We start from the raw sequence: 24,983 nt of genomic DNA on the forward strand, positions 1-24,983 counted from the left end.
ATACTACTTAAATCTTTTCAGTTTTTCTTCTGATTCGCCTAGATTATCTCTTACAAGATATATCTTTATATTTGTGTTTTTCATAATGGTCGATTTACTAATAGATAGCAAGGGAAAATGACAACAGGAGAGGATGTAAAACAAATAGCCGGGCAAAAGATATTAGGACAATGTCTATCGTAGTCAAAGCTGTTAAATTGTATGATCATAAACTTCACACTCTCACAACTTATTCCTTCACACACTCGCCAACAAATAACAAGAGCACAAACGAAAAGGTGAGAAATGAAAGCGAAAAAGTTATGATCATAGTGTGAAGAAACTGCACAAGGACTGATCTTGTTTACGAGTCAAGTCTCTTGTGTTTGTGAGGATCAGTTGTTTTTCCTCATATATATAGTGACGATCTTTTCTCGCAAACTTAAAGCACAATAATTAATCCAGTGGACTATCTTAATACTGATTATAAATATTTTTTCTACCTCTGCTTAAGTCAGTTTGATAACATTTGTGTTTAAAAAATTCCTATAGTGCACGGTCCTGCGGAAGTAGTGATGCATTAAAAGCAGAACGTGGCAACAAGATGGAAACAATACATATCGTAATTCCATATATCATGAGAGGAATACATAACACAGACGACCAATTAAATGGACCGTCGTATATAAAGAAAGACATGAAACACACAAATTCTAAAACGTACAACAGATAACAGTAAATATGATTTGGATACACTTATACTAGTGACATCTTAATTATTCTTTAATACTCTCTCGACGATTATATGATAAACCCTTCAACGTATACATCCTCTCATGTTCACCTGACGCTGCAACCAACCAAATAGATTCAACACATAGTTACGTGGTTAGCAACATTCCAATAAACACCCTTAAGTAAAATGAAATATATAAAGTAAAGAGTATATTACTTGTTACAGTTGGTTCTTGCGCTGATGGGGTAAGAGATCCTAACACGGCAAGCACCAGGAAGACCAGCAGCACGGCCTGCGTTAAGTCTAGAACCCAAGGCTTTAGCTGCTCCTTGGATGCAACGACAAGCTTGCTGGCGGTCAGTGGTGGTCCGAGCCATGCTGTTGAGCCTCCGAACGCCAGAACAACACCCTGGAGAAATGTAACCACCTTTTGTCAGGTAGTTAATGCATTGGCCCAAGTTGCTGGCGACTGCGCCACACGAGATTGCTGCCTCGGTCGCCATTGGAGCGGACACTAGCATGCACACAATCACCAACGTCGACAACTTTAAGAGCCCCTCCATAATCTTAACTTTTTGTATTTTTTTTTCTTAAGTAAGGAATGGATTTGGATGATGAAAGAGAGCTAATAAGGACTGTGTTTATATAGAGAAGAGCTAAAGAGGGCAAATGCATGAAAGTGAGGGGAGCGGTGTGAGTGTAGTTGGTGGTTGGTTTCATTTAATACATTGCTTACTCTCTTTTCTCATCTTTGTAGTTTTATATACTACTTTAGTAAATCTATGTCAACTACTACATACTGATCTCCGTTTTGTTCTCTCTTTTTTTTTGTCAGATCAGATCTATAGACTAGATCAGAAAGTGTAGATCATTCTTGTAGACACGTAAAAGACCAATCATCATGTTACTCTATGCCCAGCTTAGCATTTTGTATTGTAACCAACGTCTGATGTAGTTATAGAATTAATGCATGGAGGTGAAAATGAAGAACATAGTTTGTTAGAAGATACATAGAGTAAATTGGATATTTAGGCTTTTAAAACAACAAAATCTTATATATGTACGTTACATGAAAGTTAATTTCTTGCAATTTATGCTAGCAATTTGTTGATTCCTTAATTTATGCTAGCAAGAAGACCTACAACAAACTAGTGTATTCTCTTCCAAAACATGGTCTGGAACAACCTAATGGCAAATACATAGATTTGCTTTCGACTATTGCAACTTTGGTCAAATTTCTTCGTTTTCTGGAATTGTTTTTCTTCATCAATAAGGTTAATCCTAGATAAAGAATTAACCTTATTGATTAGTATACATACTTTTGACTATGACTCTCAGTCAGCATTGCCAAATTCTTCAATATTCGAGCTGCTTTCCACAACAGTCTCTCTTACAAACCTACAACAGTGTATTTAACAAGACTTAGGTTCAAGAAAGAAAGATGCATGTTTAGCAACAGCCTATTTTTCCTATTGAATAGCCAAAAAAAAACAAAGATGATTTACCTGAGACAAAGAGGACACAAAGTCCATCCTGAGGAGACATCAATCTCTGACTGTTCCTTCCTGCGTTACAATATTGGGTCTCAGCTAAATATCAGTAACATGATGTTTCAGAAGCTCTGCTACTTGACTGTAAGCATAAGCTTATTATCAAGGAGAGAGGAGAAAAAAGGTCAACAGAGTTATTGTACCATGTGTTTCTAATAAGAATATGCTCTGGCAGTGTTGAGGATCCCAGAACTGTCTGCGGATGTGTATTCAAAGCTGTTCATGGGTAAGAAAATCTCAGCTCAGACAAAAACACTTTCTTTCAATATTTGAAGAGAGTGAGTGCCACTCTATGGCCGTGGAAGCAAAATTGCAAATTCAAAAATCAGAGCATCGAAACTATGAGATTCATTATCAAACCCTATATTAACATAAACATTTTACGAAACAAAGAAATCATGGAAGAATAGATGACCATGGCAATGTAAACTTCATGTAGCAATGCCACTAGAAAGATGAATTATATCAACCTGTGTAATAGACATAAAAGGTAACAGCAGAAACAAAATAAAGATGATCAAACAAACTGCCTCTATATAAATATCTATGTATTTGGACAACCAATGCCTCCAAGAAGGTGAATATATAACTTTCACTAGATTGTAAGACCCTAGATATAATAGATAGCAGAGAGATTAACTAGGCATAAGACATGGGATTTAAGCAACAAAGGCATCACAATCTTGAGACGCTACCACCAAATAATGTCAGATATTTTTGAGTTTTCAGATTTGAGCGTAAGACTTGACATATCTGATTAGGCCAGATTCGTATTTAGTAGTTCAGAAAAAAAAAACACTTATTCATATAGAAGACAGACGATAAGGAGACACCTAAATCAGGATTCAGGAGAGTAAAAAATGAGCTAGATAAGGAGTATTACGTACAGCTAAGAGGAATGTCGATAACTTGAGCTGTGACTCCAAGCAAAACTCCTCCATAATATCTCCGTGCAAACGAAAAAAAAATCAAGCCACACCGAAATGACTCAAACCAATGCTAAACACAGAAACTTTACTAATCAGGCAAAGCTTATAAATGACTAGAAACTGATGCTAAACATACCAAATTTACTGATCAGCCAAAGTAAATAAATGACTCAATGCTAAACATACCAAATTGAAATCAAGCATTGGAACTTATAAGCCAAATAAGAAAATTTTCCACTTCCAACTTGGTATTTTCTGCATGAAAAAGTCATCCATAACCACACACCAGACATGAAATCAGCATATGAGTACATGACTAATCTACAAACAAGGAGAAGCTGAAACCCAAATCAACATAGTACTCTACATATTCAGCACAGCAGCAAAAAGCAATTAAAAAAAAAACAAAATCATAGCCACACATCAGACACCAACTCAGCACATGACTAATGTACAAACAAGAAGAAGTTGTGGACAAAGCAACATCGTACTCCACATTCAACAGCAGAAAATAGATAATAAGAACACAATCTGCAAAAACAGTCTGAGACAGAATCATCACTGTGTCTTCATCATTAGCGCTACTTGAGCAACAACAACAACAAGAAATTGCTAGATACTATCCACTAACATGGCCACACCTACAAGATTATAATCTGAGCAGTAATCTCACATCTTAATAAGGATCTGCTCCAGTGTAGGCCATATAGGTTTCGCTATGGGGATCAATCAACACCTACAAAAATTAACACGATATCAATTTAATTTCCAGAAAAAGGTATTATAATCCGTAAACACCAAGAACCTAATCATATACGCAGTACCTCGCGATTAACAGCAAAGATCATCCCAAGTCGTTCTCGAACTACAAGAGAACCTTCAAATTAGATAGTAAGCTCAGCTCAGCTCAGCTAATATGCTGCCTCATCTTGCTCCTGGTCTGTAAGCGCCGCCGGAAACGATAGTGATAGCAGAAGTAGAGCTTGGATCAATGAGTTCCACGGATGCGATCCTGCCACCACGGCAACCATTCCCGCCGCCATAACTTGCTTCTTCCGTGACATTTTCGCCTGGAAACGGAGGAACTTAGACGGTGGCGATGATGAGCAACCGACAGAGCACTCTTATTGGGCCAAAACTTTAGCCCAACCCAACTTGTTGATTCAGTATTTGATCATTACTCTGCTTTTGCAGATTCATTGTTCCCAAAACAAAAAAAAAAAAGTTAATAGTCTTGAAACAACTATTTTTTTTTTTTTTTTTGTTACCGAAGAGACGACTAAATTTAAAACTGAGAAAATAGACTTAAAAATGAAATTCACAGTTTCATGTAAAAGTTTCATGGTAGAATTCAAACCTAATGATTAATTAAGAAGTGGTGAGAACATTAAAATCCGCAAATATATATGATTCTAGGGAAAAAAATCTTATTCATTCATTGGATATGATGGCGGAATAAACCATAAACTTTACTATTTATTTTGATTTTGATTTTGATTTTGATTTTGAAACTTTGAAAAAAAACAACAAACATAAATAGATATTGAAAATGGGGATAAAGATCCAACCGGAAAACTTATTAACTCCGAAATTGAAACTAATGATGGATCTAGAAAAGATTTTAATTGATAACATTATCAAAGATTTTGAATTTGTTTGGGTCACCTTCAAGTTTAGGCTAGTTTAGATTTTATGTATTATGGATTTTTTTGGAATAAATTTTTATATCAAATATGATTTTTTTTTGAAATATAAGACATAAGTTTCCCTATCTAAAAATATATATATATGCAGATGAATTATAAATGTAAAGTAAAAAATACCAATGTAAGCTTAATCAAGCATGTGCTTGTAGCACAACATAACTTTAATATTTTAAGGAGCCAATACTTAGTAGAAAAATATTTACCGTTCTGTTGATTATTAGCCATGTTCGTTTACTGAACTCAGCGACAATAACAAACAATCAAAAAATATAAAGAGATCTTATGTGACAGGTCAGCTTCTAAGGCAAAATTATGAATTTGAAGATGCAAAAATTGAACGCTAGCGGCACGTAATACATGTGCGTGAGCAGCTAAAATTTACGGCGGCTATAGAAATGGTAAAAAGGCCACCGGCGGCAGTTACCAGCGACAATCGTATAATAACGATGCATCACTATTTCTCTCTCATGCTTGTTATTTATTGTCGCTGCCCGCTTGGCGTTTGAGGAAGGAACAGGGATATTGTCTTTGTGTGCATATTTAAGGTCATAGGTCAGCTCCATGTGTACATATTTTTCTAAAAGCTAATAATTAATGGGCTAATTTTTTTTTTTCAGTTATATGTTTTCCAACTAATATTTTCATAGACGAAAATTTGGCAAACCACTAACTAAAATATATGCAAGGAAAAGGTGGAAAACATTGCATCAAAGCTACATGATAGAACCTCATGTGCCTCCCTAATCCTGATATGCCATATCGGTGCTTCGTAGATTGATATTAGCCAATTAGTGAATTAAGAATGTGTCTTTAAAAATAACATAGGATACCATATATTTAATTTGGTGCTGGTAGATGTTGCATGAACCTTTTTAAATTGAGTATTTGCACTCAGTATGTCTAGTTTGAGAAAAATGGATATTTATGATTAGATTTTAGATAAGTTGTGCATATTTTTTTAAAAAAATATCAAGGATCCAGAAAATTTATTCGTATATCTTTTTTTTTGTGCAATATTAGAGATCGGTTTTAGGATTTAGTCTATTTTTAGTTTTCTAAAGATTAAATATTTATACCGACTTTTTCAATAAAAGCCCGGATACAATATAAAAGATTAACTAACAATAACGGTTATTTGAAAACCACGATCCGAAGATTTTAGTTTTTCTTTTTTGTTTTTGTGAAGATAAAATGTGTATACCAACTTCTTCGATAAAACGCGGTTACAATATAATGTATTAACTAACAGTAACAGTTATTTAAAAAATATCAATTTTAAAATTTTAATTAATTTTAATTTTATGAAAGATGTTTATACTGACTTCTTCAATAAAAGACGCGGGTACAATATAAAGTATTAACTAACGATAACGGTTATCCGAAAAAAACTGTTATACTAACCAAATTTAATTTAATATGCTAAGTTATAAACCAAAAAAAAAAAACTAATCACCTCACAATCTAAGCAAGCATCCAAAATACCCAAAAAATCATAATTCGGACTCAAAATTTGACTTTCTTTACCAATAGAAAGACAAACATCGAACTAAATCTCTTAAAAATTGACCAAACTCAGACTAAATCAAAAAGACATAATAATGTATAACTGACGAATCAATAACCAAACTCCAAAATGGTGTCTAGAATCCAAATCTAGTTAATGCTGGTCTCCCTTTCCAAATACTGCATTCGCTAAGAATAAGAAAAGCTCATCGTCATCAGTCACAAAGGGGTCTGGAAGAAACTTTATTGATTGCAGTCAAATTAAAAAAAAAAAGAGAGAAAGAACATTAATACACAACAGAACCGAACCTTTGAACATTAATCACTTCGAAACCAATCACATCCTCTTCCTTTGTACTCGCTTGTTTTGTTTTGGCCATCGCCGAATTCAAATTCAAAGGCGTAGCTTACAACGAACTGATTCCTTTCGTGTTTTGATCAATCGGTTGCTCTCGTATCAATCGTTATTCTGTCCTCTTCCATGGCTGCGCCGCCTCTGTCTCTGGCTAATAAGCCTGAGTTCTGGAACAGAATGGAGGAAGCCACCCGTGAGATTATAGAGCAAGTTCATCCAACACTTGCGTCCGAGGATCGAAGAAGAGATGTGACTGATTATATGCAAAGACTAATCAAAATGACACTAGGATGCGAGGTTCATTCCTTTGTTTAAAAACATTCTCTGTTAATGTTGTTATTACATTTGGCTTCTGTCTGCATTAACATCTTGAAGTCACGTGCGTTTAATGATTGAAATCGACTATGTTTTAATCAGGGTGCAGTGTTATAGCAAAATATTCATGTTATGCTCGCTCTGTCTTGTTATTCTTATGTGTATTGTCAGGTACATGCTTTTGGATCAGTCCCATTGAAAACGTATCTTCCTGATGGAGACATTGATCTCACAGCTTTTGGTGGACCGTGGAACGATGATGAACTGGCCCATAAAGTTTTGGCTGTGCTTGAGAATGAGAGGGAGAAACATAATGTGGATGCCCGGTTTATAATTATGGATGTGAAGTTGATACGTGCTGAGGTTTGTTTATGTAAAATCTCTTATGCTATTTTATACTTTGAAAACTAGCCTCGGCCGTTAAGTATGTGGGTGTTTATGCATGCTGATCATGTGTTTTTTTTTTTTTTTTTGTTATCTACTTGCTGCAGGTTAAGCTTGTGACATGTCTGGTGCAGAACCTTGTGGTTGATATCTCTTTTAATCAGCTCGGTGGGATTTCTACTCTATGCTTTCTCGAGAAGGTAATCTGTCCTCTTCGGTATCATTATGTTGTGATCATACTTCTGGTGCAGAACCTTGTAGTAACATGTTTGAAAGGCATTTGCCTAGAACAATGTTCGTATTAGCAATTTTTGAAGGATGTCAAAGATTGATGATGTTGACGATTTGATTTACGCAGATGGATCACCTCATTGGAAAGGACCATCTATTCAAGAGAAGTATCATACTCATCAAAGCTTGGTGCTTCTACGAGAGCCATATTCTCGGGGCTGTACATGGATTGATATCCACATATGCTCTGGAGACTTTGGTCTTACATATTTTCAATCTCTTCCACTCATCGCTGGATGGTCCACTAGCAGTAAGAGTGTTCAGCTATCTTCAGCGACAAATCATTGTTTAGTCTCGTATTTGATATCATTGAGCTTTTGTTTTCTGCAGGTTTTATACAAATTCTTGGAGTATTTCAGCAAGTTTGACTGGGACAAGTATTGCATTAGCTTGAGCGGTCCTGTCTGCCGTTCCTCTCTACCAGAAATTGTTGGTAAGCATCTTGGCTTAAGTTTATCTAAATTTGAGATGTTAATTGCCAGTCTCAAATTATTTAAAGAAGTAATGATATAATTTTAAAAGTTAATAGCTCCATCCATATATGTTTGATTGTTTTGAAAAATTTACAAGTATAATTAAAAATTAAAAGTTTTGAAACTTTTTTAGAATCAAGGCCAGCTCCACTTGCACGTGCTAAAACGGCCCTAGCTTTTGTGATCTCAGTGTCTGCATTTCTTTGATTTATATAGTTGATACTCCGGAAAATGGCGGGCAAGATCTACTGCTGACAAGTGATTTTCTCAATGACTGTCTGGTGATGTATTGTAATGTACCTTCACAAGGTTTAGAGACAAATCCACGTGCGTTTCCATCAAAGTATCTTAATATAATTGACCCACTTAAAGAAAATAACAATCTTGGTCGCAGCGTGAACAAAGGTTGAGACTCCTTTTCTTTTCTTTTCTTTACTGTTTTGGTAAAATTATAAAGCTCTCGTGGATAAATTGTTTTCTCTTACACAGCTAACTTCAATCGGATACGAACTGCATTCACATTTGGTGCTCGTAAGCTTCGGCAAATCATCTTGCAGTCAGAGGAAGACATAAGTTTTGAGCTTCGAAACTTCTTCTCGAACATGCTACTACGTAAGCATAGGAGTGGCCATCATTCTCTCAATCGGATCGAAAACGGTGAAGTATTAAATGGAAACGTTGCGGAGAAACTGCACGAGAATTCATGTCTTGCTGATTCTAGAAGAGTTAAAGAAGACATGCATGCCGGCACTCCAAATGTTCTGGCTGACCTCACAGGGGATAATGACAGCCAGTTTTACAGTTTGGTATATGGACGCTGGCAGCTTGGTTATGTCCAAAACGGTCCTATGTCTCCACTATGGACTCAGCTTCCGGATAACAATTCATGGGAAGTGTTTCCACACGCACTGCCATTCATCCCGGATAATAGCGCTCATGTCTTTCATATGAACCCTCAGATGATTCTAAATGCTGATTCTGGTCTCGAGGAATTGACTAAGCATCAAGAAACTGGGACATACTTCTCCAATATGGTATTTACTTACACATCTCTAATTAAAAAATGTGACCTCTTAACATTTCTTTTGCTGCAGAACCAATACGGGGATAGACAACGGCTTAACAACGGCGGTAGCACGGCACAATGGCCATCAGAAATGAATTTCCGTGACGGAAACAGCCGTGAGCGACGACACCGTCATCTTCATCATTATCCCAACCAAACAAATGGCTGTTGTGATATTAGTCAAGCTGGTATACTTGGAAGCTTCTTTGGTACCAATGGGTTTATAAATCATCCATGTGAGCCTCTACCAGCTGAAGTACGTGACCATCCTGAGGGAAGCAAGCAAAGTGATATCGCAACATCTATACCCTCCTCCATGCAGGAAGATCGGTACATCATATTCTCTGACACCATTAAAACGTCATTGAAGTATTTAATATTTTGATCATCAAATCCGCTTCACTGTGACTATTTCATTCATTGTGGTATGTGCGTGTAGGGTAACATGTAGGCAATCATACAATTTGACGGATGATCAGGAGTTCCCTCCTTTGTAGCTCTGATCTGATCACAAAAAACTTGCTCGTTAGACCGGTATAGGAACTGGTATAGCTTTCTAACTTGTTTGTTTTGTTTCCTTAAGTTATTCGTATCCCCAAAAAAAAAACACAAAAACAAAAAGATGGAACTGATTTGTTTTGGGTTATGTTTATTGTTTCCCTTTTTTTTCTATAGAATTTTAATCTATGTAACTATTATCAAATCTCAAACTCTGGACAAAGCTTTCGAAGAGCTTTGTACTTTATACTTAGAGAGGTTTGCGAGTATATTATAGCCTCTAATTTATAAGATGTTTAGCTTCAAGCCTCAACATCAATAGTCTACTCTGTTGATGCCTTCGAAATGCATTTTTTTCTTCTTAGCGATGAAAGAAAGTTATTAAAGATATGGGTCCTTGTGTAAACTGTGTATATTTTGTAAATGTGTAAACTGTGTATATTTTGCTAAATAGAGTTTACCAAAATGTGAATGTCTTCTCTCTTTGAGTAAGATAAACAAACTTTCATTCTTGGGTTTTTTTTCTTCCGAGTCCGAAACAAAATTCGATTTATTTAAACAAAATATAGAGTGATAATTTAATAATCAAATAATCAAAAGAATTATAAGAAATGTCCGACTCCTAGACAAAGATGGTTGTTTATCTTCTCGTATCAAACGTAGGGGCAGTTGAACAATTCAAGAAAGGAGAATGTAAAAGTTGCAACAAGGAAATGGTTATTAGGTAATGTGATTAGCAATTTGACAAAACATATGAATGAGTTTTAAGTTATTTTGTTATCATTTAATCAACTTTTACAAACAATGTAGAAAAACGCATTTAAAAGTTGTTGTAAACTGTAAATATTGAATTGCAATTTATAGTGAAGTTAAACAAGATTGGTTTGTCCCCAAAAAAAACACACTAGATAGGAATATTCATAAAAGAAGAGAATATACATAATAATATATAGAAAGTAATAAGAGTTGATCATACATAAGAATAAAACATAATGGAATATTAAAAGAAATTTGCGGTAATTAGGTTATCTAACCTCATGCATCCAACCAAATCATGTATATTAAAAAAATTGTCACGTACGAATATAAAAGTAATGAAATGCATGGAGAGATCCTTAAGCCAAGGGCTAAAGTGTCGATAGAGAGAACATGGAGAGCAAAGGGCCGTCGCCAGTACTTCCACTTGTGCTCGTCGTAGTCTTTGGATGGCTCCTCTGCGGCTCATACCTTATCTTGCTATTAGAGGATTACATATTACCAATCTTACAAGCCGGAACATTCATTGTAGGAATCCTTCTCTTACTTCTCCTTCTGCTTCTCCATGTCTTCTCTTCTTCTTGGATCTCTCCATGGATCCCTTCCCTTCTCATTATACCATCACCTGCCTCTGCGACTTCCACTGACTCAGACAGCTTCGGCCTCGGATCCTTTCTTTTGCTTTCACTTTTTTTCATCTTCTTCTGGTTGTTTCAGTCATTCTAATTAATGTTTATAATTGTACTTGAACATATTGATATGTTCTCTTCTGGGTATTGTGTTTGTGAAATATTGTTTCAGTTGTTGTACATTTCCTAGGAAAAAACTACTACTTAATCTCATGCAAGACTCCAGCATATAGAAAAAAAGATTATGTGGTTAATAATGCAACTCTCTATAGATTGCTTGATTAATAATGAGTTCAAGCAACTCCAAATAAAATGCTATACCAAAACAAAATAAATATCATGTCATTTACTTGAGTGATTCAGTAGCAAAATGTTACTACTCTATTTCCAAAATATCATGAGACAGGGTAGAAAAAGACAAGCTAGGCTAGAGAAGGAGCTTTCAGAGGAGAGGTAGAGAGAAGAAGTTGGAAGACTAGTGGAAGAACAGAGAAAGCTAAGAGATGAGAAAAATTGAGGCATAGAAATGCAGCAAACTTGTTACTGTCTGTCAAGGAGAAAATCATCGACGAGACGGAAAAGAAGCGTTAGAAGAGAAGGAAAGAGCGAGAGGGATAAACCTTTTAAATAAGAGCAGCTCTGATGGTGAAGAGAAGGAAAGGAAACCGAGCAGAAGTGCAATCTTGATTACATGCACTTGATAATTTTCGAGGCTCCAACATGGATAGGAGACGGGGACATGGTTTAAGAGAATAATAATGCCACTAGTATCGGTATAAAACCTGGTGGTTGGTTTCCTCTATACGTATCTTTGACAATCCCATCAGTTTTGTCCTCCCATCGCCATTCACTGTACTTTAGTGGGTCCATTACCAGTAGTTTATGTTCTTCCCTGCATTATCTAGCACGGAGAAGTGTTTCCCTTTTAGTATACAAACAGAAAGCATCCTCTTGATGAACCTACCCCAGACAATCCCTTTGAACACCTTTGTCCTAATAACTGGCTCAGTTTAAGTGATTGTTCGATTGAAGACCTTTTGTTTCTGTAGTTTGCTGAGATGGCCAGATGACAAGATGTTAATCTCACTGATAGATAACCGAATATTAGAGCTGACGTGGCTGATGGTTGCTTTGCTGGAAGATAGCGAAGTTGCTGATTCATAGAGAGGCTTTGCTGTTACTGAACAGGAGGAGTATAAATAAAAGATCCATGAGTGTTGTTCAGTGGTACCAAACTTAAGCAGCCTAATCTTGAATATGTGCGATGAATTAAGAGCTGAATCATATGGTACAATTTGTGATTGTGCAGGAAAGTGAAGGGCTTAGCCTCAATGGGATAATGGTTACGGGAAGCAATATGTGGCGGCGGGTGAAGTTGAGAACAACCAAGAGAAGATGTAGAGAGTGGTTTTGGTGAACAAAGATTTAAACGTAGTGAGGTCAAAACACACTTCAGTTTGTGTTCGAACATGTTCCTACTGAATCTACACGTGCGATATAACCCGTATAAACGAAACCAAATGTATAATCTTTTTGTTGTATAATTGAATACTGGCGATTTGCGAGACAGGCCCAAGAGAGAAACTCTCTCAGACCCGCATCCCAAGGCGCCTCCGATGGATCTTCCCTGCTTCAGCCACGCTGTTCCTTCCTCCTCCCTCTGAAGCAGCCATGCTCCTCTCCATGGCTATGATGGTCACTACTCCTCCGTCATGTATCCAGTCCCCTCCAGATCCGCCGCCGTCGTCGTCGTGTTTGAACGTTCCGTTTGAAGGTCTCTCTCCCGTCATCCCTCCGGAACCACCAGACCCTCCAGACGTTACTCTCCTCCCGATGTTACTCTCTTCACACTGCTCCTCAGCTCACCATGTTCCCTTCCGGGCCGGATTTCACAACGCCGTCGCCGTTTCCTCTACACTTCCTCTCGTCCCTGTTGCGTCTCCTCTTGGTGTTAGAAACGCCGGAGCTTCTCAGCTCGAGGGAGGCCTCACCGGATCTGGTCGTTCTCACCTCTTCGATTATATGCATCGCCAGCCAGATCTAATACCTGCTACGCCACCGCCTCCTGGACGAGTCACTACCGGACGTGAGACTAGCTCTCCGCTGCGTAGTCGCGCCTCTCCTATGCAATCACCACAAGAAGCTCGCCCATCTGAAAATCCCGACTCTAGCTCGTTCATTCAAAGCTTGTTTGAGTCCGACGACTGGCAATTTGGCGTTTGTTCGGCCAAACCTTCATGGTTCCTTCACGGTAATGCTGGAACTAGAAGCTCTTGTCTTAACTCATTGCTCATCGTTGCTTTAGAAGTTCTCGTCAAGCCTCATTATATTTTCAATGTCGTGGATATAGTCATCTACTCATTACTGGATTCACATAGTCCATCTATTCTAGTCAATGCCAAATTAAGTCAGTTAGGACTTTGTTTTCTATACGGTCATGGAGCTTCTCACCAAAAGCTCTTGTCGGTCATCATTCCAACTGTTGCTTACAGGTGTATCAACGTCGTTTTCGACTATCAGTTCGTTTTAGGAAAAAGATGAAGTTTCTCCATGGGACTCTTTATACCGCTGAGCTTGACTCGTCTTTTGAAAGCTCTATCTTTCAATGTTTTGCAATGCTTTTTATTGTCATCTCACCGTCGAGCATGGCTCCGGGATCTTCTACTTTGATGGTAAACTTTGTTGATCTCTAAGCTTTTATAATATAAGTTGTGATAAAAAAGAAAAAAAATACTGGCGAAAGTGAAAAAGCGAGAAAGCGTATTACTCTACGCGATCGCTTGAAGCGGTAGTAAAGTGATAAAGTGCCTTTGGTTAATAAAAGCATCACTTTTTTTTCTTTTTCTTTTGGAACATAATAAAAGCATCACTGAATTTTCTCTTTAGCATATAAACAAATATCTTTGTCATTTTGGCTGCAACTGCATCCACACATATTAATATATTATTAACTTAACAAAATATCTTACTTCAATTATTCAAATAATATATGTCATATGATGTCGGTCTATTCGATTGGACATTTAGTATTTTCTTAAATATATATTTCTGTCAGCCCATCACTATAATTATTCTGTCCAAGATCATCCACGGTGGGGTTCAACAGTTGAAACTATCGCATAAGGTGTTGATAAACTGGGCTCATCTACGTGGCATAAACACACCTGTTGTAAAGTTTGAGCGGTTGAAACATTTTTTTTGTGGCCCAGTGCTCCCACGTTTCGCCTTCTAATTAGGCAAAAAAAGTGAGCGCATCACACACTGGCTTTATCAAAAAAATTTTAATCTGGTTAAGATTTAAATATTATGTTCTGATTAACTGTGTAGAATTCTTTTGTTTTTATCATCACCCAATAATTCAAACACATTTATTATATAATAATTTTTTTAAAAAAAATATCAAAATTATATCAAAATTCAATTTTTTTTTGATCTATAAATAGAGACGGCTCACGTTTCATTTAGATACAGAAAAAATGTCATTTTCATTATAATCAACTATTTTAGTATTTTAAATTTTTTTTCTTATTAAATAGATCTCAATAATAATAAATATCCTACTTAACAATATCTTACTTAAAAAAAATATGTTCTTAATTTTGATTGTTTTATTAATACATATTTTGATATTATTTAAAAATTAAGCTAAGTATAATAATTCAAAATAAATATTATTAAAAGTTATGTTATTTTAATTTTTAAGTTAACCGTAAAAAACAAAAATATGAATTAAGGGTTGTGGAGTAGAGTGTTAAATTTTTTAAAACAAACTATTATAGATGTATAGATTAAACTGGGTGTTGAACAAATGAGGTAGAAGAGAGATAAGATGATGCGAAAAGATTTTTTTTACGTCAAAAGATCATTCTATTACTCAAACTTGAAATGGTCCGGATAACCATACCGAAATAGAACAATCAATAAAATGTAACTCTTCCAGATGATGTGAAATGTTTGAAAAAACAATATTGAAAATGGGAGGGTATTGAAACCATTTTACATCGTCTAATGTTAAGCATTCATGGTATTTCATATCTTTTTATAAATATTATTATAAAATACAAGAAAAAAACAAGAAAAACCGATTCATGAAGAAGAAATTTTTACAAAATTATTCAGGAACTTTGTGCACACTTGTCATCTTACTGGTTTGGTATGTTTATAATTTAAAATTAATTACATGATTACATTATATAAAATATTAATATTTTATTTTAAAAACTACTAGAGTTTTGTTTATGATATGCTCTCACTAAGATCAAGTCCATTGGTTAGAGATCTTTATGGACTCTAATGAATAAATTAGTAATTAATTTTGTGAATCGAAAAGTTTAGAACCCTTTCTAAGTTAATTAAATTTTTCATGGTCCAATGATAGAACCTCTTTGAAGTTCTTAAATATTTTTTTTTTAGAAGTTGAATTATTAAATTTAAATTTAACAAAACTTATAAATTATTGGATTTCATAAAATTTAAACAAATATGACATAGAAACATATTAAAAATAGAAATACAAATTTTTAATTAATATTAAAAAAAATTTAAACAAACATGAAAGAAACAAAGTAAAACTTCCTATAGAATTTGACACAAAAATTAAACAAACACTAGAACACTAGATTCAAAATCCAGATCAGGGTGAGAAGTGTTTTTGAGCATATATACCTTAATGATAAGCTCAAAGCGTACAAGATCTGAATCTAACGTTGTGGGAGTGTAAAGCTGAAAAGTTGAGTGATATTGTCGAAGTTGGGATGCTGAACAACCAAATTCCACTGCGAGTAATTCATATTGTAGTTGAAGTTTGTGATTGTGACCTTCACACGCCAGTACTATTTGTAGTTAGTTTTCACATGCCAATGAACTCTGATGGGACACATATGCTGTGTACATTGCAAGAGCGGCTGGAGGTTGTTCTTCCCACGGCTGTTGCGGGGTCTTGTGCCCAGGAGCTAATCAAACCGCCTCGACAACAGTTTAATATATGTTGGTTGTATGGAGTTCCCGGTAACAAGTCAACGACGGTGGGGGTTTTCTTGCAGCAATGAGGAATGTTGCCTTTGAACTTAGAACAATCTCCTTGCTCTGAGGCTTGTGCACCAACCATACTCCATATCACTTCCTTTTTATACCAACTCCATCCTAGTTGCCAACCTGGGGCTTGAATGTGACGGTATTGTTGAAAATTGAAGATTGATACAACAGCCTGACGATAGAAGAAAATATTATGAGTTGGTTAGTATGGCAACTATGAACACAAGAATTTGATTATATAACAAGTGGTATTGAGGGATGAAGTTATAAATATTTGTTACCACATAGCCATCAGCAGTCCAGCTAAAGATATCCCATTTTATGGTGATGTTTCCAGCTGGATCAAGTGCATCATAAGCTTATGTGTATAAGATGATACAAAATAGGTGAGCTCATAACCAAGAACAGAGCCAAATCTAGAAAGAACCCAAAAACATTTTTTTTCTTTCTTATCAATTGGTTAAGTGAAACAGAACAGATCAAAGCTTATGCATGCAACAAGTTGACCAACATCGTCATTACATGGAGATGGAGGTTCTAAATGTCAAATTCCTATATCTGTTTCCTTACTTTTTCACTTGTTTAAATTGATTTCAAGGGTTTTATTAGAATCAAACACTAATTGTCTCAGAAAGCAAAGGAGCCAAAGGTCATAAGAGAGAAAACAGAGCATTGAGAGCCAAACCTGTTGTGGTGAAGCTGGTCCAAGAAAGATGGGAGCTTTATACGAGCTAACAACATCCTCAATCATGTCAAGAAGAGCAAAAGAAGACGAACCTCGATCATGTCGATGAAGCTGATGATGTTGGGTTAATTGATCTTCCTCGAGATGAAAATCCCCGACATCGCGATCTCCATGGCGATCTCCTTGATAGCAACCACGTTCCATCTACACCACCGAAAACGATCCCCACCCGAATTTATTGTCCCCATCGATTTCTCAGACCAAAAAGAAAAACAAAGAACGAAGATGAAGAGGAAGAGAGAGAGAGAGAGAGAGGGCAAAAAAAAAGAAAAGCCAATAATAAAGCTACACGTACGGGGTTTTTAACAACTCTATTTCCTCTTAACTAGGTCCTCTCTCCGCGCGTTGCGCGTAAAAGTGTGGTGATAGTAGAATTTTAAAAAGAAACAATGATAAAATTGTTTAAAATGTGAATAAACGTAAGTATGAAGAAAGGTGTATGTATGAAGAGAATTATGATTTCGTTTTTTACCTATAGTGCTAGACTTACCTGTTCAGCCTTAGACCAATCGTGGCATCAACATTGATTTTGAGTTAGAATAAACATTCATGTTTGTTTTAATTAATATTGGACTGACTTATTTACGTGGTAAGTAGGTGGGTGTAGTGGATAAGCGCAATAGATTTTTGTAATTCTAAAGAGAGAAGTTGTGAGCAGGGAATATTGGACCGATGTCTGTAACTCCCGATGCTATTGTCTTTCGGTTGATCTGAATGTAGTACGGCAGTTGGGTGAGCTTTCGATGTCGTAAATTATGTATGACTGAGAATCTTGAAAATTCATACGTATCTCCCTTAGTTAAATTTTTTGGATCATTTGGCTGAATGTTTCTGATGAGCCAACCTTCTAATAGCTGGCCCTGGATGTGGATAAATTTTGTTGTACTAAACCAATTAAGCAAATAAAGAGTAGTTTAAACCAAATATGTTTGATTGGAAAATATATATATAATATTTCTGAATAGTTTTGTTATTATTGATGTTAATCTTATAATATTACGTGTTATTATATATAGTCCATGGGTATAATTTCACTTTTCTCTGTAATCTTATTTATCTCTTATATTATATATGTATGTATATTTCCAATAAATTGTGTTAAAGGTGTTATTTCCAATAAATAAGAAAACCATGATATAAGCTTAGAAAATGATATTGTGGTAGTTAGTGTGTATAGAGTTCAAACGATATATGTTTCTATATATATCTTATATTTATATATATATATATTATAGTTCAATCTATAATTATATTCCCCAAATAAAATAATATTTGATTATAAAGTATAGGAATAATGTTTTAATTTTTTTTTGTAATAGATTTACTAATTTTATATATATTACCTGGTACATATAATATACATTTAATAGAATTTAACTGTGTCTATTATAGTTACTTAATATTTTCTACGCAAATGTTTACCATATTATTTAACATTTTTTAATATAAATCTGGGATGGGTTTAATATGTTGTGCTTAGTATTGGAATAGTGTGAGAATATAATAATTTTCTGTTTAGCATAATTATATTATGATTGGATGTTTACATTTATTATAACTTCTAATTGATAAGAGTAGAAAGAAGCTGGACAAAATGTATTATCATTATATTATTTACATAACGTATTTTTTTATAAGAATGTGGTATAAACATACAAAAATTCATTATATTATTTACATTACGTGTTTCTTTTGAATGAAATAAAAGAACATTGAACCTTTTGCATTGCTGTCAACCACATAGCAGCCTGTGAAAGACGCCTCAGTATCATCCAAGCGATGATACATAAGTTAACCAAAATCATTTTGATGCATGTTCAGCTATAGTATATGTCAAACATTTTATGCTTTGTATATGAGTATCGCAACAAATAATCAGAGCAGAATCAAACATAGAAAAAGGCAATAACATGAGTTCAACCAAAAAGAGGTTTTAAGAAAGACATTCAATTGTTGCAAAGAGGAAGTTTAAAATTGAAAAGGAAGAAAGCATAAACGTCTAGAAACCATAAGTACTACCATTTAAATTATTATAGCCACATCCTACCCACATTTGGCTCGCTTAGGATTCTCTGCTTCATCATTTTCAGCAGCTCTTTTGACCTTCTCAACATTAGAGTCCATGGAAAGATCATCTTCAGCACCTCCATCATCCTAAGTTTTCTGGGCGGCTGCGACAATCACATCTTCCTCCAACTCGCCTTCAACTTCTGGAGCTTCCGACTGGAGCACTTTTGTCACAGTCAAAGTCTGGGTCTTGCCATCCAAATTGTGATTTGATACCTTCACAATGAACTTGCGAGTCTGTCCTATGGTATCAGACAGCGCTTGAGGAACTGGAACCATGTGATCATCTCCTACACTCTCATTGGCCTAACATACATTTAATCAATTGTCACTACACATTTCTAAATAACTTGTAAGAATTCAGTTTCAAAAAGACAAAGTTGATCAGGTCTGTGATTACCTCGAAATAGCTCTCAACCAATTCAGCTGCCTTCTTTCCAGTCAACTATTGACCAGCATCACCAAGGAGAACAAAAAAAGCCTGGTCACTCTCATCGTACACAGAAATCTTGGCTAGAAACCTGTGTCATGAGCATATTTATAATGAATACGTAGAAAGGATGAGTATAGGCGAATTTGGTTCACTTACTGTGGAACACCGACAATATTGCTTTTACCACACTTCTTACACATAAGGGTGGTAGGCCCTTTGGTTGCCTTAGTGTGGCACACACCGCATCCTATGTAATACCAGCTTGAACCGTGCACAACATCAGCAACTGTTGCTGTACACTCAAACCAAGCAACCTGCAAAATGTTTGAAAATTAAATGAGAAACAAAGTCTATCATAATTAAAATCTGATCAAATAGTAATAAACTACCTTGGCAGCTACTTGCTTCATATAGGAAAAGAGTTCGCCTATGGTCACAGTTTCAGTTTTAGTGACAACGTCTGCATCAACTCTGTTCGCGACATCCGAGTTTGAGACCAACCTGAAGATAGTGTCAAAGAATTAGCACTATAATGGAAAATAAGGAAGGATATGTATATACAGTATGCTTACCAAGTGAGATACTCTTGGGTTGCTTGGACATCACTGTTCATAAATACCCGTGATGAAGTCATGGAAGATAGAGTTAGGGCACCTATACCAGTTCCAACGATGTAATACAGATCAAAATTCTTGGCTAAATGAGATGAAGAGACTACGCTCATCTATAATTTAAGATACCCATGCCATATTAAGTTACTCACAACTAATTCTTCACGGATTTAACAAATGATCAAACCGTTAAACTACAAATCCTATCGATTACAGCTCTATCCATCAAAGCTAAACTAACCAGATAAGAATCACTAACCATCCTATGTATCTTCTTAAACAATAAACAAAAGTTATATACAAACCTCCAAAACGTTTCGGGTTCAGCGTGGTGACTAAAATAACTTTTGCAGTTCCTCCAGTTGCTTTAAATTTTTCACAGAAGTCCAAAGCAGCTTTGTCCCATAGGTATAGCTTCATCACGGGGCCACTACAACATCCAGACACGCGTGCTAAGAGAAACAATATATGAAAATGGAAGAAGATATGTATTAGCTTACTCATGTGTTTGAACATGAAGCAAAACGCGGCGGGTTGAAGCTATCTCAGATTCATCTAGCACGAGACTCTCATGGGGAACTTCACCATTCACAAGTTTGATGTGGCCTACATAGTCTGCAAAAGACACCAATCAAAATCAAGACTTTATATACTATATTCGCAGCAATCACACATATAAGAATGAACAACCCAAAACAAAACTAAAGGTCATCCTATACAAGTGGTGCTGGTGTAGAATGATGGTGAGAAATTACCATAGAGATCTCCTTTCAAGTCACAGGCAGCCTCGAATTCTTCATATCCATAGAACCGGAAACGGTCATCAGGGAAACACGCTGGACTGTTATCCAGAACAGACATAGCAGATGTCGATGAGAAGGTGAGAGTGACACTCGGCTCAGCTACTCGGTACAGAGTCTTATTTTTAGACCAGAAAAAATTGTTGAGTCTGTAAATGCCACCCGCTTTCATGTGTGGCAAATAAGTATCGATCCTTGCAGATGAGATGAAGCCCTGGATAACAGTTCCTTATTAACAACATTGAAGAGTTATATTAGAAAAGCTGGACAGGAAATCTTTAGAAAGATGACAAATATATTAAAGATACCCATCAGTCGATATAAACTCAGCAAGTTCTAACAAATATCGATCGTAAAAGGTAGAGCTAATGATTACAAAATGCGAGACAGTAAAAGAATTAGCTTATGTGGTTAAACTATCAAGCACGAACATTCGATTATAAATTAAATGCATCAATATAGAGTAGGCATAGACATATAAGTTTGAATCTAAAATGATATATTAGCATGTAGTCTAAACAATTTGTTAACTTATAACATAAAAAAAACTCGATTTATACCTCTTCGTCAATGAGAAGCATCTCGAGTCCGAGAAGAATTTTCTTCAGAACATTCCGAGCTTCCCAAAAGTGGATCAACCGAAACCTAACCTCGCCTTCATGAGGACCAAATTTCACATCTTTGAAGAACATCACTTCCACAACGTTGGCGGAGACAATGGCTTTACCCCTGACGTCAGAAGAAACAGAGGACTTGCCTCTAACTCCGGAGGATACACTTGTCTTTGCCCTTTCAACTGTCGGACCTGCAGAATGAATACAATCGTTTTCATCGTCAGAGAAAACACAAATCATCAGTTTTTTGTAATAATATAACGAAAGACACAGGCTCACTTACCATTAGGTTTCTTCGAGTTAGATACGCCGGTGGAGACGCCGGGAGAGTCACCTGTCGTGTCGATGGGCTTGCTCAGACCGGGCGAAGAGACAGACGCATCGCCTTTGGATTTCTTCGAATGGGGATCGCCAACCGAGAGGCCGGAAGGCTCACTGTGTTTCTTCGAACTCGCATCTCCGGACAACGTAAATTTTCCGGTCGAACTCATCGCGATATCCAAGTTCGATCGAAATAAATCTCGGATTAAGAGTTTTGTAAATGAGATCAGAACGCAAAAGGATTAGAGAATCCATAAATCAGATTAAATATACAAAGGATTTGGGGGACGTATTGAATGATCGTGGATCAAACCGCGAAACGGAAACGAAGAGAGGAAAACAAAAGGTCTCACGATTCGATCTAACTATACGGGATCTGGAGAAAAGAGAAAGGGAAACGTTGAGCTCTCGCATCTCAGTTCTCGACGGCGTGAAGAAGAAGCCATAGCAATAGAGGTGGGCTTGATGGGCCAACACATTAACGTTCTTTCTCTTCAACAAAAAATCGTAGCCCAACATCACATATCCGATATGACGTGTCAAAAAAAGAACTTCTGATTGGTTGATTAAACTGTCCGACGTGGACAGTCTCTCTGATCAGTATATCGCCTTTTTAATACTTGTTTGATTAGCCAGCAGTTCTCTTTAATTTTAGCATTATTAATTTATTTATTTTTGTTTTTTCACTTTAGAACCTTGGAGGTGGTTTAAGGTAGTGTCCTAGTGGGTGCACCCTTTCCACTAGCACAAATAGGGAAAAGTAATTTAATTATTATTCCAATAGCTTGTAGGCTTGTAGCTTTGCTAATGGCTTGTAACCAATCAATCACATTTTCATTTGCTTTATATCCAAATCATAAGGCGTATCCAATGTATTTAATTTTCAGAGTAGCTTGTACGTAAAATAGTTTGAATTTGGCTCCCGTCATGTAATTTTCCTCGTTATTTCTAACTACTTTTCTTCATGTTGTATTTGGATCGGTTGACTTTCTAAATTGAGTTATATTATTCTTGAAATGCTCTTAGTTGCATTTTGAAATTTCATCTTGCAATTCTCTGAATCCCTCTTTGATCTCAATGTGTATACCACTATATTGTGGTCCAAACCAAGAACGTGTGTACCAATGGTTGGTCCCGATCATAACCAAAGACAATTGTAAACTGGTGAGATATTTTAAATTTTAGAAATGTTTTTTGTCTGTTTTATTCATTCATTTCAGTTCATATTTTAAGATAGCGACTATAAGGATGGGAAACTCATAGACTTCAAAGTTTGTTCCTAATCTTCAAGGAGTCTACTTCTCTAATCAAAAAAAATGGTAAAGTGATTATAGAAGAAATTGAAATTATGACCCAGTCCAATGACTCAGTATACGGATCATATGGTCAAGATCTTACTGAATGATGATATTAGTATATTAAAGCTTCTAAGCATACAATGATAGAAACAAATCAAAAAGAAGAGATATGCGACTATGATGAGAAGAAAATGAAACTATGACCGAGTCTAATAAGTCAGTATATATACGTCTCTGGGATTAAGATTATATGGTCAAGATCTTACGAATGATGATGTGATAGTATAATAAAGCTTGTAAACATATAATTAATGATACAAAAAGGTTCAAGAAGAGATATGTGTTGTTCGTTAACTCGAAAAAGTCAAGTATGAACAATAATAGACAGATCATAAAACTATAGTTTAGAAGGAAGAGGCAAAGAATTGATATCAAAAACTTTAAAGATAAAACGACTGGGATGAATAGAAAAATGAGTGTGAAGAATAGAACCAACGGTTGAAATAAGCTGCCTCTTAACTTGCTTGGTGATGCCTCCCATCGACACAATCTCTGCATATGCAGCTGCTTCTTTGTTTCCACCGAATACTATCTCTATTGACCCCTTCAACACCACCATCACCAACTGCAATAAACATTTTTTTTTGTTTAATAAAGATAGAATTTGGAAGATTTCTAATCTCATCTTCTCAACACATATAATAAATATTTTAGAGAAAACAAATCTTGGCCATGATATTATTCTTTGGGTTTCAATAGGCACCATGATCCACAATATAGGGTTATAAGCAAGATCTAATCATAATTCCAGGAGGACATCTGATCAATTCTTTACATATAAAATATCTAATAGAAAAGACAATGATGTTGACCTTTTTATAAGCCATATTTTTGTCAAGATGCCAATTTAAGTGAAACATAGTAAACAATATTTTTATCATTGGCATCCCAGTAAAATTATTAGTATCATTTTATAGTATTTAGGAATATTCAACCGAATTCTATAAGTTGTACAAGATGCCTCAAATATCTTTCCCAAAGACCTTATATTTCTAAACCAAAAATATAGCTCCTTCTATTTATACAAGATACTAATTAGAGAAGATGAAGTAATTGAGTGTATTTAGAAAAAGATACATCATTTGTAGGATCTGTAAAAACATTATATACATTGAACAAATTTTAACTTGTGTAAAACTCTAAAATGGAAAGAGAATACTGAGTTTCATTAAAAGACAAAAATGCATCTGGAGAAGTTAAACAAGTTGCATATGTAAGTCCAATTCTAAAGGAAACAGGAATCAACCGTAAAGAGAGCTTCTTACGTTCTCAGGCCGTCCAACGATAGAAGCGACGGCTTTGGTGACTTCCGAGTAGAACGGATCGGTTTTGAAGCCGTCCAAATTGACGTTAGTTGTAATGTAAAGACAAGGCATTTTGTTACCGTCAACACCAACGCCCGTTTCTTGATGCCCTTAAGCTTATTTCCAAGAATCTGAAGAAAGACAAAAAGAAGGATCAAGAAGGGCTTTATTATGGAGTTGAAGTTGAAGATGAAGAAAAGAAGTTCTCACATGGCCAATAAATAGAGAACTTAGAAGAAAACATGTCTCTGTGACAAAAAAAAAAAAAAAAAGAAGAAAAAATCGTCTCCAAGTTAATGAAGTGTTTAATAAGAAATGATTGAGTTGCATTATTATAAAATGTGTAAGATGTGAACAATCTACGAGATAATATCTTTGGTGAAATCTGACAACTTGACGTGTGACTGAATCAATTACTACAGCTACGTCGCCCTCTAAAACAATTGGTTTCAGACCCAAATTGGACCACATAACAAATAAAAACACGTCCCTAATTAATTATTATTTAGGATAACCAAAGGATTAA

At 35.6% G+C, this 24,983-nt stretch overlaps 4 protein-coding genes across 11 annotated transcripts; 1 reads left to right on the forward strand and 3 right to left on the reverse strand.

Moving 5' to 3' along the window:
* Window positions 1-586: 586 nt before the first annotated feature.
* On the reverse strand, window positions 587-1,328 carry LOC106304803 (non-specific lipid-transfer protein 5-like). The gene is made up of 2 exons (XM_013741195.1): window positions 932-1,328; window positions 587-829 (listed from the first exon to the last, which is right to left on the reverse strand). Exons 1-2 carry the CDS (start codon window positions 1,276-1,278, stop codon window positions 820-822), a joined length of 357 nt encoding a protein of 118 aa, XP_013596649.1. The 5' UTR covers window positions 1,279-1,328; the 3' UTR covers window positions 587-819.
* A 419-nt stretch (window positions 1,329-1,747) lies between these two features.
* On the reverse strand, window positions 1,748-4,349 carry LOC106303866. 8 transcript variants are annotated; one of them, XR_001262568.1, is made up of 8 exons: window positions 4,019-4,349; window positions 3,868-3,930; window positions 3,381-3,449; window positions 3,153-3,211; window positions 2,681-2,735; window positions 2,409-2,481; window positions 2,221-2,280; window positions 1,748-2,113 (listed from the first exon to the last, which is right to left on the reverse strand). XR_001262568.1 is itself a non-coding variant. In XM_013740211.1 (7 exons), exons 3-7 carry the CDS (start codon window positions 3,396-3,398, stop codon window positions 2,050-2,052), a joined length of 327 nt encoding a protein of 108 aa, XP_013595665.1. In that variant the 5' UTR covers window positions 3,399-3,449; window positions 3,868-3,930; window positions 4,019-4,349; the 3' UTR covers window positions 1,748-2,049. The 8 variants fall into 8 exon arrangements, 1 of the variants encoding a protein (XP_013595665.1); XR_001262569.1 differs by lacking the exon at window positions 3,381-3,449; XR_001262566.1 differs by lacking the exon at window positions 2,681-2,735.
* Window positions 4,350-6,755: 2,406 nt separating this feature from the next.
* On the forward strand, window positions 6,756-10,036 carry LOC106304738. The gene is made up of 9 exons (XM_013741131.1): window positions 6,756-7,055; window positions 7,245-7,436; window positions 7,565-7,657; window positions 7,816-7,998; window positions 8,079-8,181; window positions 8,438-8,626; window positions 8,711-9,255; window positions 9,316-9,617; window positions 9,727-10,036. Exons 1-9 carry the CDS (start codon window positions 6,885-6,887, stop codon window positions 9,782-9,784), a joined length of 1,836 nt encoding a protein of 611 aa, XP_013596585.1. The 5' UTR covers window positions 6,756-6,884; the 3' UTR covers window positions 9,785-10,036.
* Window positions 10,037-23,365: 13,329 nt separating this feature from the next.
* LOC106303958 (macrophage migration inhibitory factor homolog) lies at window positions 23,366-24,772 on the reverse strand. The gene is made up of 3 exons (XM_013740318.1): window positions 24,668-24,772; window positions 24,419-24,588; window positions 23,366-23,718 (listed from the first exon to the last, which is right to left on the reverse strand). Exons 2-3 carry the CDS (start codon window positions 24,527-24,529, stop codon window positions 23,491-23,493), a joined length of 339 nt encoding a protein of 112 aa, XP_013595772.1. The 5' UTR covers window positions 24,530-24,588; window positions 24,668-24,772; the 3' UTR covers window positions 23,366-23,490.
* Window positions 24,773-24,983: the final 211 nt, after the last annotated feature.

This window comes from Brassica oleracea, chromosome C7, assembly GCF_000695525.1.
Source record: "Brassica oleracea var. oleracea cultivar TO1000 chromosome C7, BOL, whole genome shotgun sequence".
In the NCBI taxonomy this organism is placed as follows: Eukaryota; Viridiplantae; Streptophyta; class Magnoliopsida; order Brassicales; family Brassicaceae; genus Brassica; species Brassica oleracea.